Source organism: Simochromis diagramma, unplaced genomic scaffold (genome assembly GCF_900408965.1).
Source record: "Simochromis diagramma unplaced genomic scaffold, fSimDia1.1 OVJJ01000333.1, whole genome shotgun sequence".
NCBI lineage: Eukaryota > Metazoa > Chordata > Actinopteri > Cichliformes > Cichlidae > Simochromis > Simochromis diagramma.
Window position 1 is genome coordinate 2067825 of NW_024386765.1, and position 17390 is coordinate 2085214.

General features: G+C 41.0%; 1 protein-coding gene across 1 annotated transcript; it reads right to left on the reverse strand.

Moving 5' to 3' along the window:
* Positions 1-3113: 3113 nt before the first annotated feature.
* uba2 (ubiquitin-like modifier activating enzyme 2) lies at positions 3114-15697 on the reverse strand. Its single transcript, XM_040035441.1, has 17 exons — positions 15484-15697; positions 12764-12847; positions 12583-12653; positions 12415-12479; positions 12224-12324; positions 11897-12018; positions 11038-11105; positions 10746-10867; positions 10270-10369; positions 9642-9793; positions 7727-7820; positions 7518-7630; positions 6937-7092; positions 6146-6242; positions 5410-5515; positions 5163-5305; positions 3114-3627 (listed from the first exon to the last, which is right to left on the reverse strand). Exons 1-17 carry the CDS (start codon positions 15622-15624, stop codon positions 3434-3436), a joined length of 1929 nt encoding a protein of 642 aa, XP_039891375.1. The 5' UTR covers positions 15625-15697; the 3' UTR covers positions 3114-3433.
* Positions 15698-17390: the final 1693 nt, after the last annotated feature.

The window sequence follows — 17390 nt, forward strand, 5'->3', positions numbered from 1 at the left end:
TTAACAACAACAATCAACAAAGAAGCTCTTTGAATTTTTAAGTTGCGCTGGGGTTTTTTTTTTTTTTTACTGTTTTGTATGGTGGCTTGTTTCTGACACCAATTGTAAATAAATAAATGTTTCTTTTTGCCATCCATAAGACAAATTTTTTGAGTTATTATTTTAACATTTGGATTTAAAATCTAAGATTTTGAGTTTTTATCCTAAATTTTGAGTGATTATTTCAACATTTCAAGATAATAACCTTTGGGGGAATATGTTCAAACCTGGCACAAACATTCAAGAGGTGGGAGTCAAGTCAAAGGTCACTGACCAAGCATGATTTAGGTCATTACTTAAGGATTAATGCACCAGTTATAAAAAAAAACCAAAAAAAAACCCCCCAAAAAACCCCATTTAATGCATGATTCATGGAATAAAATTAAGTGATGAAGTTTTACTTCTAAAAGGTCAAAGATCAAGTGCAGGCAGACATGTTTCCGCATGTGAATGTTAATACTAACAGGGGAAGCTGCTATGTTTACACATCCATGAGGCTTACAAGGACCTTCCGTGCCACCACCTCAGCGATTGCGACTGTATGATTGCATTCATGGTTCCTGCACACAAACCCCACTTAAAATGCACCAAACCACTCAGCACGAACATCAGTGTGCCTGAATGGTGTTGTTTTGAGCTTTCCTTGCAACAACTCTGTGATTGGGGATTAGGGATGTCCTCTCACTGACATCATACAGAGCCAAGAGTGGAAAAAGATGTTTGAAACTGAGCATTTAGAGCAGTGTAAGGTCTGAGCTTTCAGCTCATATAGAATACTTGTACATTTTATTGACTTTATTTTCTGTCTCTTGAATCATGGAGCAGTGAACCTTTAGGCTTCCTGTACACACATAAATGTCCAATCTCTCTATTTGTTAGCCATAGTTTTCTTTAAAGTCTAGTTTAAAATAATTTATCCCTATCAACAAATCATACTATATAAGCAACACATATTATTATTTAGTATTTCTTTTTTATCCTACATTTTCATATTTTTATCTTAATTTTCTACTGGAAACAGTGACATTTAACCTAATCACGCTACATTTTCTTAAACCTGTTTATAGTAAAGTCTAGTCTCTGTTTTGCATCACAGGAATTTGGCTCATGTATATCTCATTCTTTAAAGACACTGTGAGTATTTAGCGCATATCCTGGAATGAGGGAAGGGTAAAAAGCTACAATCTGTTTATTTAATTTCTTTTATTCCAAATGCTAGTTTACATTTTTTTTCTATAAATGGCCTGTATCTGTATAGCGCTTTACTTTACACATTCAGTCATTCACACACACATTCACACACTGGTGTGGCAAGCTGTAGCCACAGCCACCCTGGGGCACACTGACAGAGGCGAGGCTGCCGGACACTGGCGCCACCGGGCCCTCTGACCTCCATTAGAATAGGATATGAGATCCATATTAGAATTATGGATCTCATATTATAACAGCCAAAGTTTCAGCTGATGATGTCAGAATATGTGCCGGACATCCCTGCGAGTGTTTCCTTCACTTGGATCTGTATGAAGCCATTGAGAGGTTATATCGCTAATACAACCAACTCAGGCAACATGGTTATCATAGTTAACTAAGATTCAGTTCAATTCAATTTTATTTATATAGCACCAAATCACAAGCTGCCTCAAGGTGTTATACAAATAAAACTGAATTGAATTTTATTGCCCTAAAACTAAAAACTAGATGTAAAGAAGTACAACTAGATGCGAAAAATGCAAAGTAAAAACTGGACTTTTGAAAAAAACAAAACAAAAAAACAACAAAACCCTAAATAAATGATGTTATGAACTCAGTAAACTAAAGAAAAATACAAAATAACCTTAATAAAGAAGAAATTTCCTCAGTTTTAGCATTTGTTTAGTTTGGTAATTCCGTATCAAACTTGTCAGAGACTTTCATGGATGTGTTTATTGACACATAGAGAGTCAGCTGCTTTAAAAAGTTGTCTAAATCCCGCTTGTCATACAAACTCCCATCTGTTTTCATACACTTGTCCAGTTCAGGGAGTCCACTCCTGGTCGATGCCAGAGTCTCAAAAAACTGGCCTCTCATTTCCTGAAATCCCTCCCGACATCTTCTGTGCTGTTGTGTTGGTTTAATGATCTTTCTAAACCCTACACATATGAAGTGTTCAACCACAGAAAACCTCCTGGTCTATTTCAGATATACTTTCCCCAATCAGGGTTTCCATTACCAGAAGGCAACAGATTCACATGGACACAAAGACCTGACAAAACAGGAAGCATCTGCAATTTTTGAGTTTATTATCTTCATGAAATTGGTCCAAAGGGCTCTCATAGCTTTTCAATAAGTCAGATCACAATAAAACATGAAATTATGGACATCAACACAAGGGTTAGACGGGAGAAGACAGCAGGTCACGAAGTGCCTGTGGCTCTCACGTTATTTAAGTGCAGGACACTGCTGCCAGACAACCTAGTTTAACCTCTGCAGCATCAAACAGGACAAACTGGTCAAACTGCTGCTCTGTTTTTTTTTTTTTAACCGTTTCTAGACTTCGCTGCTCAAACAGAGCCAAGAAAAATAAAACTGTAACATGTTTAACATTGAATTACTACTGCCTTTAAAAAGTGTACAGTTCAGTCATTGCCATTTCCCCAGGGAGGCGTGTTGTCTCGTCTCCGTGGCTGTTCGAGTAACTTGTTCTCTAAGAGCTGGACACCTCACTGCGATGAAGTGATGGAGGGCATGTTTACCTTCTTGGAGCCTAAACATGTCAGTTCTAGAAAAGAGGTAGCTAACAAACACCCCTTGGCACAAACTTGCCATCAGTGCCTCTGTGCTTTACTGACCTGCTGACAGACGTCAACAGCACCTACAGGCCAGCCCCTGTCCACCCCCACCCAGACTGATTCAGCACAACCTGCCCCCCCTAACCCCTCTGTCCCCATCTTCACAAAAACTGAGATCAATATTACAACCCAAGAAAATGTTTTGGTTTTTTAAATCTTATTCCTTTGAAACTTGACATCAAAGCACAAAAACACCCTGACTTGTGTAGCATGAGAAATACAGTACGTTTATAAAAAAATACAAAAAAAAATGCACTTTTTGTTTATTTAACCAACAAGAGAAGTAGAAGTGACATAACAGGAAGTCTATGTATTTTTTTTCGTCAAAACTTTTTCTTCCCCCCCCCCGTAGGATATATTGTAGGATCTATTTACAGCATCATGTCAGAGAGTGGAGGGAGTACGAAAGCACAAACACATTTGGGGGGGGAAACTGTTGAAAGAGAAGCCCGGGTTGTAAACGGTTCTTCATGAAGGAGGTGTTTTATTTAAACCTACTGTCTGTCTCGAGTCAAAATTACGAGCAGTCAAAGAGTTTGCAGTCCCTCAGGAGAAAGGGAGGGGAGTTAGTCCAGAGCGATTATGTCATCGTCGTCGCCTGCCGATTGGTCTGTCCGTGGGCGCTTGGTGGAGGTCTCGCCAGTTTCGGCGTCTGAGTGCTTCCTCTTTGTGCCACCCGTTGCTGCTGCTGCTGAGCTGGAAGCCGCCCCATCCTCCTCGTCAGAGTCGACTATCATGATGTCGTCATCCTCTGACGGAGCTGAGATCGAAGAAGAAGAAGAGATACAGGTTTATTTGCACAACAGAGAACAAACTGAAAACAAAAAACGATTGCCCTTTTAGACCGTAGTGTTCAAAAACAAGATAAATGCAATCAGTTCAGATTGATGATGAGTCAAAGATAACTGCTTTCACATGCCAACACGTAACCCAGTAAAAAAAAAAAAAAAAAGACCCCAAAAGGAATAATAGTAGAAAAAAGTAAAAAAGAAAAACGAGCCATTTATTTTGGTTGTTCAGCTAAAATATGTCCACTTATATTCACTAATTACTGCAGCGGTTACCCTAAAGTCTGGAGCAGGACACAGCTCTCACATTATGCAGTGCTGCAAGTGGATAGTGCTCCAATAGGGCCTAGTTTTTGCTGCACTGGCTTAGCTCGCTGTGTTGAGGAGAAAACCCATTTTCAATAAGACTAATGCAGAGGCTGGGATTGCCCCAGCGCTCTCTCCACTGGCCTGTCTCAACAAAGCCTGGAACGCCCCAAAAAACTATTGAAACAAACAAACAAAAAAAAAACTTTCCATTCAATGGAGCTGATAAGAGGGACACTTAAGTGCTCATTTTTATTTATACTATCATTTCTTTCTTTCTTTTTAAAATAAGCTTATATAGTCATTTTTAGAATGTGTGTTTGTGTGTGTGATTATTTTAAAGTAAAACTAATCCATCACAGATTTACAGTACAGTAGTGACACTGACCCTTGGTTGGTCTTTTTTGCCAAACCTCCACAACTGCCAGCTTATTCAGGACTGATCTGTTGAGCACACCTATCGGCTTGAGAGCTCAACTTCTGACGCAGAACTAAGTCTCTTGTAACTGCCTGTGTCAAAGTGTATATATAATTACAAAAGGACAGCAGAAATGTAACATGAATGTGAGGTGAGCTTTTAGAGCACAAAAATAGTGCACATGTAGGCAAAGATGTGCTCTGGACAAAGAAACTCAAGAGTTGTTTGGCCATCACAGTGATGGGCATGCTGAATGTGTGCTTTCGGGAAAACACCCTCATGCCAACTGTGAGTCATGGTGGTGGAAATGTTACTGTTTGGGGTTGCTTAGCAGCCTTGCTGCGAGACAAACACCCAGAAGTCAGTGGACCACCAAGGACCGACTCAAAAAGAGGAAACCAAAGCTTATGCAATGAATAAGTTGAAGCTGAGAATCTCATCAAAATGTAGAAAAGCATACAGATAACGACAGAGCAATGGAAAACCCCGAAGGATCCTCAAACTGAGGCAATTTTGAATAAACTGGTCAAATTTCCCACCGTCAGATTCCGATTTTCCTTCAAAGAACTTTTGGCTTCTCCAAATGTCACACTATTAATATTTGTCTTGATTTGGACTAACATATTTCTGAAATCTGTATCTGTAGGCTTTTCTGTAGCAGGATAAACGTACTGAAAACGTCCACAGCAGTTCCAGAGGGCGTCACTTTATTATCATTTTTACAAGACTGTATGTTAACGCCTCCAGTCATGGCATTAGCATCGTGACCACTACGATGCTGACCTTTAGAGGATGTTGACGGCTGGGCGGAGTCCTTGTTGCCGTTGGTGATGCTGTTAACCTCCTCTTGGTTAGTCTGAGGGGGTGGAGCCTTATCTGGGGCCTCACCTACTACCTCGAATTCCACATCCCGCTCTAGGTCCTCACTGCCAATAAGGAGAGATGCACACACTTTTCAGCTTTGGTCCCTTAGAGAGGCTGACTGTAAACTGTGAATTTCATTCATGCGTTCATGCACACAGGTACATACACGTGCAGGACATTAATGAGGAGTGTGTAGTCTTGGAGGAAGTCGTCAGCTTGGAGCCGGCTGCCGTTACGGATCCCAAAATCAGAAAGAAATTTGCTGTTGTTGCCTGTGAAGAGAAAGAATAAGTATAAATGTAAGGAGAATGCATTCTTGAACCTATAAAGACAGTAAATAACACAATTTCATAATTTAACTACCAACTACTAACTAACTGTTAGTAGTTAAATTAATTCCTACTATAAAAAAGTTATTATACTCCTTTCAAACACTGTATCAGTTTTATCATTAAAGCTGTTACAAATTAAAACGGAGATCCAGCCTACTAACTGAGGCGTTTCTGTTTTTGCCCTGGAATGACTTTTACCTACAGACATCCTGACAAATGCTATTAGAGCGCCCTCTTCTGTCCATATGGACACTTTCCACTTGCACTAAATGAAAAACAACTCCCATCTATATCTCTATAGGCAGATATTATCTTTAGCATCATTGTCTGGTACGTTTTATTTTGCACTCCTGTCTTGTGGGTAAATGATCTTAATCTTGCCTGTCCCTCTTCTTTTGGTCTGTCCATCCAGTCTTTCCTTTTTACCATCTCTCTCTAGATCTCCTTTGAGATGTGATTACAAACATCACTTTCATCTTTTCTTCTCTGCCTTGCCTTTTCCTCTATCCTCTAAAAGCCCCCCGGTCAAAGCTTAAAGTCTTACATCCCCTCCGCCCCCTTCTTCCTTACCCTCCGTCTCTCCTTCCTCTGAGGAAATGAGGATGGTTCCCTTTCCATCTTCTATCTGAACGTCTGGAGCCACCATACCAAACCTCTCCTTCACAATCTGCACAGAAAGACAAGGAACACAAAATAGAAAGTAAATAAGTAAAACAACATCCAGTCATGAAAAAAATGACATTTTTGTGACGCTTTACAATCCCATGTAAAACTAAATACATCCTTACTGCTTTCATAGGAATTACAGTATAGTAGCAGCCAGGCGCTGATAATCATATGCACTTGTTTAACTGATTATTAAAAGCAGTGTTTACTGAGCAGTAATACCCTCTCACTACCACATATACGAGCTTCAGTTCAGGACGAAAAATGTGAGTCTTGCTCAACAGTTGATCGTTTTAAGATATCACAAAGACATGTCACATTCCAAATGTCATATTTCTATGGGCCAGTGAATTACAATGGGGGCAGTGAATTAAGGTACTGGAGCTCTTTAGTTAGAGGCTTTTCCCCCATTACCTACAAATGCACTTAACCTGCTAGACGTAATTGAACTGACTCTAACCAGATTTCTGGGACCAAAAACTTTAAGCACCGGGAAAGATTCATCAGTGGGACAAGGTGTAATCTGTCACGGCAAGATTTTACGATTCTACAAAAGCATAAACTGACACAGTCGATACTGGAAACTGGTGCAGTCTGAACAAGGCAAAGGAAAGGTGTCTGACAGGATAAGCGATGCTCAGGAATTTTATCAATTAATGACATCGTCTTCGATACTGGACGTGCTGTAACATTACCTTGTCTTGCAGAGTGAGCACCATGGTTTTGTGCACGTTGAGTTTGACCGTGACTTCAGGTTTGCTGGCGCAGACGTAGCAGTTAGCGCTGGGCGGGTCTAGCACGCAGGGGACCAGCAGCTTCTTCCTGAGATTGGGGCACTTGTTCAGGAAGATCTGATGCAAGAAAAAATAAGATGGACATAAAAAGAGGCTTACTATAGGAGCCGTATTCTAGTTATGACAAACTCTGGTGTAGTGGCTCTTAAACATAAAAAACTAGGCTGCTCTTTGTTGCTTGTGTATGAAAATTGCACAGGACAATAACAAAAATATGCAGGCATAAAGTCACAACAAATATTTGACAATATTTTTCAACATTACACTTAAATATACTCCCCATTCTAGGCTGCTTTAGCAAATCACACCTTTTAGGAGGGTGAACAAACTGGTCTATTACCACCTGTGGGTTGGACAAAATGCTAAGACATTTCCATCTAACAGTGTGCATTAAATTTGGCATCTGAAGCCAAAGGCAGTGCGTACACAAGTGTCAAGAGTCATATATGATCCACTGCTAAAAAAGATAACAGCAAACTGACCGTGCGACAGGATTCCAGTTCCCCAGATAAAATCTTGAGCCCCTCCAGCACGATGAGTCCAGCGATGACAGCATTGGTTGTGGCAATAGCTGGGATGATGTTACCTGCCATTGCTGAAGAGAAATTAACAAACACATTTAGATTTTTGGTACTGATTTGTGAATAAAAACTCTGACATGACTGTTTTGTAGCCTTTGTGCGTGACTTACACTTGACATCAAAGCGACTTTTCATGTTCATACTGAAGATGTGCATACGCAGGTTGGCTGCTGCAGTAACAAAGTCCATGGCTGGAGGGTCATCCTTATACACACACACAATACGGTAATATTATGTTGAAGCTCAGTACGTATCACTCCGCGAGGTCCTGCCTACGATAGTCGTAGTGCTCCGACAATCCATCAAGCGGTGCGGGTTCGTAGCTCAGCAAAGTCGTACTAAAACATTTGACAGGTTTTCGAGTGTCGTGTACCACATAAACTCGTTTCGAGGTCAGTAAACACAACCAGAATTCATACATAAGGCACACGGGATTATAAGGGGCACTGTCGATTTTTAGAAAAATCAAAGGATTGATTTTAAGTGTGCTGTATTTTCCATAAACCACAGTAATAACGAAAGCCATTCAGATGAATGTACAAAGTACAATTACTGTACTAACATACCGAATGAAACCTGCCCAACAAGTGAAGCTCAGCAGCCAGGGTTGACTATTATAATGTGTACTTATTCTGGCAGCCAGCAGAGCGCAGCACTACACTCACAACACATACTCCACTGAGTGAATGGGCTGTTTTATGTCCACCAATTTTCATTCATTGTCTCAATACATCTTTATTGTTTCTGCAATACAGTCATACTGTGTCATTTATTTAAAGCACTGGCTACTAGGGCTGCACGATTTTGCATAAAATGAGAATCACGATTTTTTGGCTTAGAATTGAGATCACGATTCTCTCACGATTCTCTTTTCCAGTATAAATATTTATTGCACTTATTAACTGCACATCAACTTCGTAACAGTTGAGACTGAACATAAAAACAATAAATAAACATAAAAACAACAAATGTCTCACGTTTTGTCGTTGCCGCAAAATGTTGTACTGCTTGAAATTCCGTCTCCACCGTTGCTCGACGCTGCGTGTATAGAGCAGGTAGTGCAACAATAGAAAAATAGTTGCGGGACGGCACTGTGTAGCGTTTGTCTAGGGTGTTGATCATTTTCCTAAATCCCTCGTTTTGCACAGTGTTGATGGGAGCCATATCTTTGGTCAGGTGATAAGTGATAGCCTCCGTAATTTCTTTGTGCCTGCGGAAGTTCGACGGGTATAGGGAAGCGCTGTATAAGGTTCCCGTTATTGATGTTTGGGTGGTTGACCGGGACGGATTTTCTCCTGTCACTTTCTCGTCATCCCTGACGTGCTCTCCGTTGTTTTTTCCCTGCTAATTTTAGCATCACACGGCACAGCTTCTGTATCACGTGGTATAAGGCTCCGCCCTTGTCATTTGTTGAGCAGGAAGAGTGAGCGCTTGTTTTCATGCAGATTACGTCCCGGATCAAAATGCGGTACAATCGTCGTCTTTTTTTTTTTTTTTTTTAATCGTTGTCATTTGGAAATGAGATCGCACATAAGTATGAATCGAGATCGCGATTTTCTAACGATTAATCGTGCAGCCCTACTGGCTACATTGTATGTTTGAGCATTTTAAAAAATATTACACTCAATTATGCTCATAGGTCCCGTTAAGCTCATTTCCAACACCATATTTTTGGACTGTAGAGTAGCTTTGCATGAATAATCATCTACTTCATTGACTAAAACAATTTTAGCTCCTCTTCCTTCAAGCCAACTTACTTCTGACTGGCTCACACTACACAAAAATAGATTTGAACAGTAGGTTTGTTGGGCTTTTGTGTGCACTGCCAGAACTATTTTCCTGGGATTACGGATAGCCACTCTCATTGACATGATACAGAGCCAAGAGTAGAAAAAACAAAGACTGAGTATCCAGTGCAGTCTGACCTCATTTTCAAAGTTGTGGGCATGTTTCATACAAGCATCCACCATTTTTATATGGAAAAATCAAGTGAAAAACTAATTCACAAGAACGTCTTGTCTTTACCTTATCCCAGACCAGCTCAGCACCCTCGCCCTTTTCCTGCAGCTGTGAGCGGAGCGTCTCCACGCTGTGCTGGAACAGCTGGCAGTAACCCCAAACATCCAGAACCTGCTGGTCCTTCAGACCTGAAGCTGGAGTCCCCTCCTTAGGACACTCTAAAGCCAAGAGAAACGCACACAATATTGTGGTTAATGAAGCCTTTAAAGCAGTGACCCTTTTTATAATTAATATAAATCTGACATCTCGCAGTTATGTTCCTTGTGTAAGCGAACTGTAAACATAAGTAAATTCCTCCACAGGCTGCACGCTGTGCAAACAGCTGTTCTTTATTACATGTGTCATGTGCTTTTGTTATGTTTGTGAGGACACAAAAAATATTTGCTTCGTTTAAACTTACAGCTAATGTGCAGCTCAGTATCTTCCCAACAAAAAGAAGCTGGACATGTTCAGAAGTAAAACTTATACACAAGTAATAAACTCACAATTTAAAATATTTCGAGTTCTTTTCTCTGTCTTCCTGACTCAAACAAGTTGAAATATGGCCCCTAAACACACATGCGCGAGCACAGGTAACGCCAGGTGATGCTGAAAGCCTGGATGGGCTTAAGCTCTGCGTGCATAAAGGACATACCACTGTTCTCTAGCTGGTGCCAGTCTAAAGGTGTAGGAGCTTTCCTCTTCTTCCATAACTTGTCCATGGTCAGAAGGTACATGATGTCATCTTTGAACAGCTGGGGAAAAAAAGGAGCAATCATAAACAACTACTCTACGTCCGTGGTGATGCTATGCTAAATGACGAAACTCTAGGATTCTCAACATTTTCTGCAGCCCACATAAGGACAGAATGATCGCTTCTTCAACGGTTGTGTTCCTGACGAATAATCTGCTAGTTTTTAAAGGAGAGGGGAAAAAACTTGAAATTTAATTAGTCTAAAAGAAAACAAACAAATATTTGCCAAGCAAACTGTGTACTTCGGGTGTAATATGAAACCATTAATTCCTTTCCTCATTAATCTAACGTTCAAATACGTCGAATAGCAAGGGCAACCACAAGTCTACTCAACATCTCGTGCCCATCCCATTTATACTCTCTTCCTTATTTATTACCTTATTGAAGAGTTTGACAGAATCATATCCGGTGGATCGAGCCCATTCCTTGGTGGAAACACGCTTGATGTCCCCATCCTTATCTGAAGCGGTGGCACGAGCTGCTGTCTCTTCGGGATTCCCTTTTAACAGAATTCACAGCTTTTACACAGCAATTAATTTTAACCTACATTAATATTCATCCTGCTGTGTGACCCAACAATCAAAAAGTATCCCCGCAAAAACCAAAACAGGGAATTCAAAATTGAACTTATTGTGAATCCACATTAATGCCACCCTCTCTCTCACTTACATGCAGCCTCTGGGTCCGCTGTGTCCGGCGACACCTCTTGATCTGCATCTTCTTCTCCAAACAGTTGACTGTAGTGGCAACATACAAACAACAGAAGATGACATCATCACACAGCTTAGTATCCACTGATGATTCTGAAAGATCATCTGATGGTTTAGAAATGGTCATATCTAGATTAGTGATTAACAACTGACAAGGTCCCATCTAATCGTAAGACCTCATAGCACCGAGTCATTCCAACAGTGCACTTTGTTCTCAGACTGCTGATTTACTTTTGGTCCCTCAGATATTTGTGTGGGAGGCAGAGCCTTCAGCTTTCTGTCTCCATCCCCTTGCTCCCAGATGGTCACAGCAGAAGGCTGCCCCTCCTTGAGCCTGATTTCACTGGAGGATACTTCCTGTTAAAATTCTGTTTTTCCTTCACACTGTTGCCAGCTGCTTGCTTATACTGGGTCATCCTATTATTGGGTTTTCTCTGTATTATTGTAGGCTCTTTATCTTACAGTATAAAGCACCTTATGGGCGACTGTTGTTGTGATTTGGTGCTATATAAATGAAACTGAATGTAGTAATTTTCAAACACGTGCAGGAACAGTTTAATCAAGATCATACTCTACGTCCAGTCTTAACTGGAAAATAGAAGATAAAACCGTGTGTGTCAAAAACTGCACGCAGAAAATATTTAGGGGTAGTGAGGCACAGTGAGATCACATTTCATGATGTGTTTTTCACCTAACCTGTCCTCTTCCTGCAAGATGAAGCCTGGCAAAAGCCACTAATATTTGCTAAACTAATACGCAGACTGCAATCAAATGTAACTTGAAGCCCAAGAACGCAGGCATAAAAGAACACAGCTTACTTGAAGAGATATTTGGCCCAGACAATGCAGTGAATGGGCTCAGATGGCGTGTTTCTTATGGTGCATCCTGGGAAGGTCTTCTGTGCTGGTTTCGGCTGGCACTCGTAGCACTCTGTCATTCCCTGGGTAAGAAGCAGCAGAGAAGAGACATGTTCACCGCCCTTGCTCAAAAATCTGCAGCACAGATCAAAATCAAGGCCCTTGACGAATTTTAGTCTGACCCCCATTTCCCTTTGGGTTCTTGGCTACCTTACACACAATGTAAAAAGAGCTTAAAGACATGCAGCCAAATTGTTGGTTCTCTGTGTGAAAAAATATCAGTGCTACCTTCTTGATGACCGTGACCTGTCCCAGGTATCCAGCAGTGCCACTCTCTATCAGAGGGATATCAGCTGCCAAACACATCCTGTTGACATGGTTACGGGCAGCTAGGGAGGCAACACGTGGTTTTATTTACCTCATTTGAAAGCGTTAGCAGTAAAAGAAGATATTTCAGTAATGCTGTAAGACGAGGGTACCTCTGTTATCCAGGGCGTTCATCACAAGCATGAATTTTCTGAAGAACTCCACGTTGTATTCAGGGCTGTTAAGGAAAAAAAACATGGTCAGTCCCACATCAGTACATTCTTGAAGGAGCTAACCTCAGACTGACCAAACTGTGGAAAAAAAAAAAGAAAGAAACGTGCTTCATGATGCTGTCGTGGTATGCGGTGATGTTGGCACTGGGGCAGAACTGCAAGGCGCTCTCTTTGGCCACCTACAAGACAACAAGAGTAAGGGACGGATGTATAAAGTGCACACAGGACGTTTAAAATAGCAGCTCAGACAGAACTCTGCAGCCTGCAGGACCAGAGGTGAGTTACATACCTGTGCTTTAGACTTGCCTACATGCTTCTTCTGAAAGAGGAACTGACGGTTCAGGTTGCTGACATCAATTGTGTCCAAGTCAATCTGCCAAAATCAACAGGGTTGTAAAGTCAGTCGAGTCCAATCCAACAATCAAACACTTTTCTATTTGTTTGAACAGAAACGCCTGCTAGGTCACAACAAACAGGGGTAAGTCAGTGCGACAATCAGAGGACTGCACGAGCATTTTAAACACCAAGAGAAACAAGTAATTCTCTGCTGAATGTCTTTCTTTTCATATAACTATTTTACTGCATTTTAATTGTTCTAGATTTGGATTAATGTGTTTTCTATGTGCTGCGTTTGGATACAAAGTTAGGGAGGCAAGACTGAGATAGTTTGGACATATGCATGGGATAGATATGGATATATTGGACAAAGGATGCTGAATATTGAGCTGCCAGGCAGGTGAGAGGAAGACTGCAGAGAAGGTTTTGCACAAGGTTGGTGTGAGAGAAGGGGATGATAGGGAGAGGGTGAGACAGAGTGTTCTGTGTGTGTATAGCACTGCTGCTAATTCAGTCGGTGACAAATAAAAGTTTCACAATGTTATCTCAATTCTAGCCAAGAGGTTAATTCAATTATTTAAATAGTAGCTGGTTAACTGCTACAGGATTACAGGCACAAGCAGCAAAAAAAACTCACACAGGGTGTTTGCAGGTACCACTGAGATGATGACAGTAAAGTAAAAGATAACCAGAAGACTTTAGGACCTGTCATTGACTCTTTTTAAGAGGGAGAGGCTGTAGCAGCCTTAACTAATGAAGTCTGTGGTGGACGCCAGATGACAAAAAAATGAAACTGTTTATGTAAAGAGCAAGGACAGACAGGATGGATTCTACTTTCATAAATAAAATACTGCAGCGCCGGTTATTTTGGCTGCAGACATTAAATGCACGCAGTCTCATGTTTGACTCTGGGAGACTGATACCAGCAGATAAGAGAGAAGGCGAGCACAGGCTCAAACAATGTCATCAAGAGTTTCCTGAGACAAACTAGACACTCCTGACTTTTCTAGTTTATCATGTCAATGTCATTCTCAAATGTCCCCCAAATACCTCAAATACAGGACACCACACTCAAGAGAGGGGTAAGCAAATCTGAAATCAATAATGTTACCAAAAATATAATAATTAAATAAAGAAATACAATAGTGTAACCAGTGCAAACTGCTTCTAACAAGAACAGAATAAGGAGTAGGAGCAAACTTGAGACATCAGTCTCTAGTTTGAAAACCAGAAGCCTCACAGACCCTCAATGGTGACAAAGTTCAACGCAGACCTTGTCACTGTGAAGGAAATGTCTGCGTTCCCACTACATTTACCCAGCTTCCTGAAGAGAATGGCACTTGCCGAGGTCATGGAGGACCCTCAAAACACCGAAACCTACTTTTGGGTACTCTCTTATTCACAAAGGGTTGCCACAGTGGGTCAATCCACATCATTTGATCAGATCTATTGCTTGTCAGGCAAATGTGTAAACCACTACTTTATGGACAGTGACAAAAGAAACAGAGGTCAGAGGGTGCCCTGACACAGATAAGATCTGTAATAAGCACAGTAATGCAGTAGTTAGAAATGTCCCCTCACAGCATGCAGGCTTCTGGCTGAGGTGACTGTGTGTTAAGTTTGTATGTTCTTCCTGTTCACTCTGGCTTCACAGTGAAAAGATATGCACATTATGTTAATTTATTATTCTAAACTGACCATTGATTTGAGGTTGGTAAAGAGTTTTAAGTGTATAGATTATGATGCCCAAAGAACGCATGGTTAAGTGCCCGAAGTGTTAATTAATAACAACTTAATAATATAATAACTGGTTGATATAGAAGTAAGCTCTAATTGTTATACATAATGATATAATAAATCTCAACAGTTCCAAAGTGCTCTTGCCATTTCCATTTTCAGTAACACATATTTATTAAATCAATGTGGCGGTTGTGTTATATCTTAGGTACAACAGTGTGATGACAATACAGTGTGCTTGGTGTTTTTTCTCCTACCAGTGTTGAGAAATTTAAAGCCTCTATTTATTAATGTCAGATTGGCCATTTATGCATTCTGCAGTTAAAAAATTGGTACAGACACTTTTGAGGGGGGGGGGGGGGGGGGGGGTCCTTGGCTCTAAACCACACAGTACGTAAGGGAGAATTTAATACACAATTTAACAGCACTATTTGAGCACCCGTGAACTCCTCACGCTCAGCCCCCAACCAGCACGCACATACATTCTATGAATAAAAAATTGAGCGTTTTGCGTTGATAGATACAGTGAGGATGTTTTTTTTCCCCCTATAATACACTGTCCATGGCTAAGCACGGAGATCTCTAAGCACCTCCATGGTGGCACACAGCCCGCGGTGTCCTTACAAAGAAGTTGACTGGCTAACTTAGCAGTGATAATGGCGCCAAACATCCCGGCTACATCGCTACGATCTTGTTCGACTTTTTTCCACCCTCACAAATAGATATCCTTGCCGGTCCACTTGACCCTGTTCACGCGGTGTTAACAAACCACCAGCGAGATAGTAATACAGCGCATCTTTGAATGCCACGTCTCAGCAATTAGCCTGAGCCCACACGTCTCCTCTTGACACACTCATTGCAGCACAAAGAACCAGTTAGCATGCTAGCCGGCTAGCTACCAAAGCCACACAAACAAACAGCGTGAACGGGACGGACCACTTCGATGTTTTTGAAGCCGGTGAGTACAAGGTTCTTCAGCAGCTCGCAGCCGATCCCTCCTGCTCCCACTACCAGGACCTTGCAGGTGGAGATGGAATCAGCCAGCTCTTTTCGGAGGGAACCCACAAGTTGGACCATGTTGATGGCTAAAGACAGAACCTGCAGCTCCCGGAGGCTAGCTGTTAGCTTCTTCTTCTACACAACCCAAGACCCACCCACTTCCGGGTTACACACTTTTTCTTTTGTGAGAAAAAGTAGTAGTTTGTCATTTTAGCGCCCTCTTCCAAACGCCACTAGTATTTACGATATAAAAGATAAAGCTTTTATAATAGGGGTTTGCAATTCCAGGCCTCAAGGGCCGGTGTCCTTGATCCAACACAGTTGATTCAAATGGCTAAATTACCCCCTCAACATGTCTTGAAGTTCTCCAGAGGCCTGGTAATGAACTACTCATTGATTCAGGTGTGTTGACCCAGGGTGATATCTAAAACCTGCAGGACACCGGCCCTTGAGGCCTTAGAGTTGCCCACCCCTATTATATAAGATATATATAAGATAAAGCTCCTTGAATAGCATTGTCTAAATCTAATTTCTTGTCATTTCATTATTATTTATACTTAACAGCAATTCTCTTCTCTTTCCCCTCACCCCCCAACCATTCACTGCAGGTGGCTGCCCCTCGCTGAGACTAGTTGTGCCAGTGGTTTTTTCCTATCCAAAGGGAGTTTTTTCCTCTCTACTGTTGCCAAATACTTATTCATAGGGGGTTGTTTGATTGTTAGAGGGTTTTTTTCCCCTAATATTGTAGGGTCTTTACTTTACAATATAAAACACTCTGAAATGACTGTGGTTGTGAAATGGTGCTATATCTTTTTCAGACTCCAGAATTGAATCCATTAAAATGGATATACTACCCAAACATAATTAAAAGTGTAATTCAAACCAATTCAACTTTATGGGACAAAATGTTATCAAGATAAACTGGGCAAAGCAAAAGAATTAAGGTTTGCGGTTAGTCAAAGAAAAGTGGAACTAACTTGTCTTAGAGACTAGAGAGGTGCTGGTATAACACATGACACGACTAAGGACAAGGAAGACTGTGATAACACACACACACACAGGATAACAAGGAGATGGGAAACATGTGGGAACACGCAGCAAATAACAAAATGACTGTGGAAGAAGTTAAAGTAGACACATATGTGTCTTTAATCTGTTCTTATCTGTTCTTGTCTGTATCATATGATACAGACAAGAACAGTCACTAAAACAGAACAGTCAGTGAGTCACAACTGAATAGGGAGACAAGACTAACATGACACAAGATAAACAGAGACGAAGACTAAGCCAGACACATGGGAATAAACAGGGACCCAAGGAATAAAGCGCAAACCAAAACACCAAGAACAGAACTTGACATGAAACTAAATCCTGATTCAGTAAAAGGACTAGATGTTACAGTCCCTGATAATGCATTGCTTTAAATGGAGAAAATCTTGAGGGATGGCTGTTATGAGGAAAGAGACCCCAGAAACTTTACCAGCGGCACACATCATTGTGTGCCTCAACTTTCGGTCTTTTACCCAAGCTAAAATATAATTAATCCAGAACCCAGAATCATGATCTAAAGATAGTATTAACTAAAAAAAGAACAACTAATGCTGGGTCGAATATACAGGGACCATGACACAATTTGTTTTACAAAAATCTGTAATGAATGTGTGTTAGGAATGAATTAGTAGATCCATTCATAGTTGTTTCTCTTTTTTGTTTGTTTGCTCAAATTCTCATGTTATGTTGGTGTCAGGGAAATTCCAGGTGGAAGGACATATGAGGATATGACCAGTGTCCTATTTAACGTGCACAAACATTTACAATGATGTACTTTCTATGGTGACCTCACA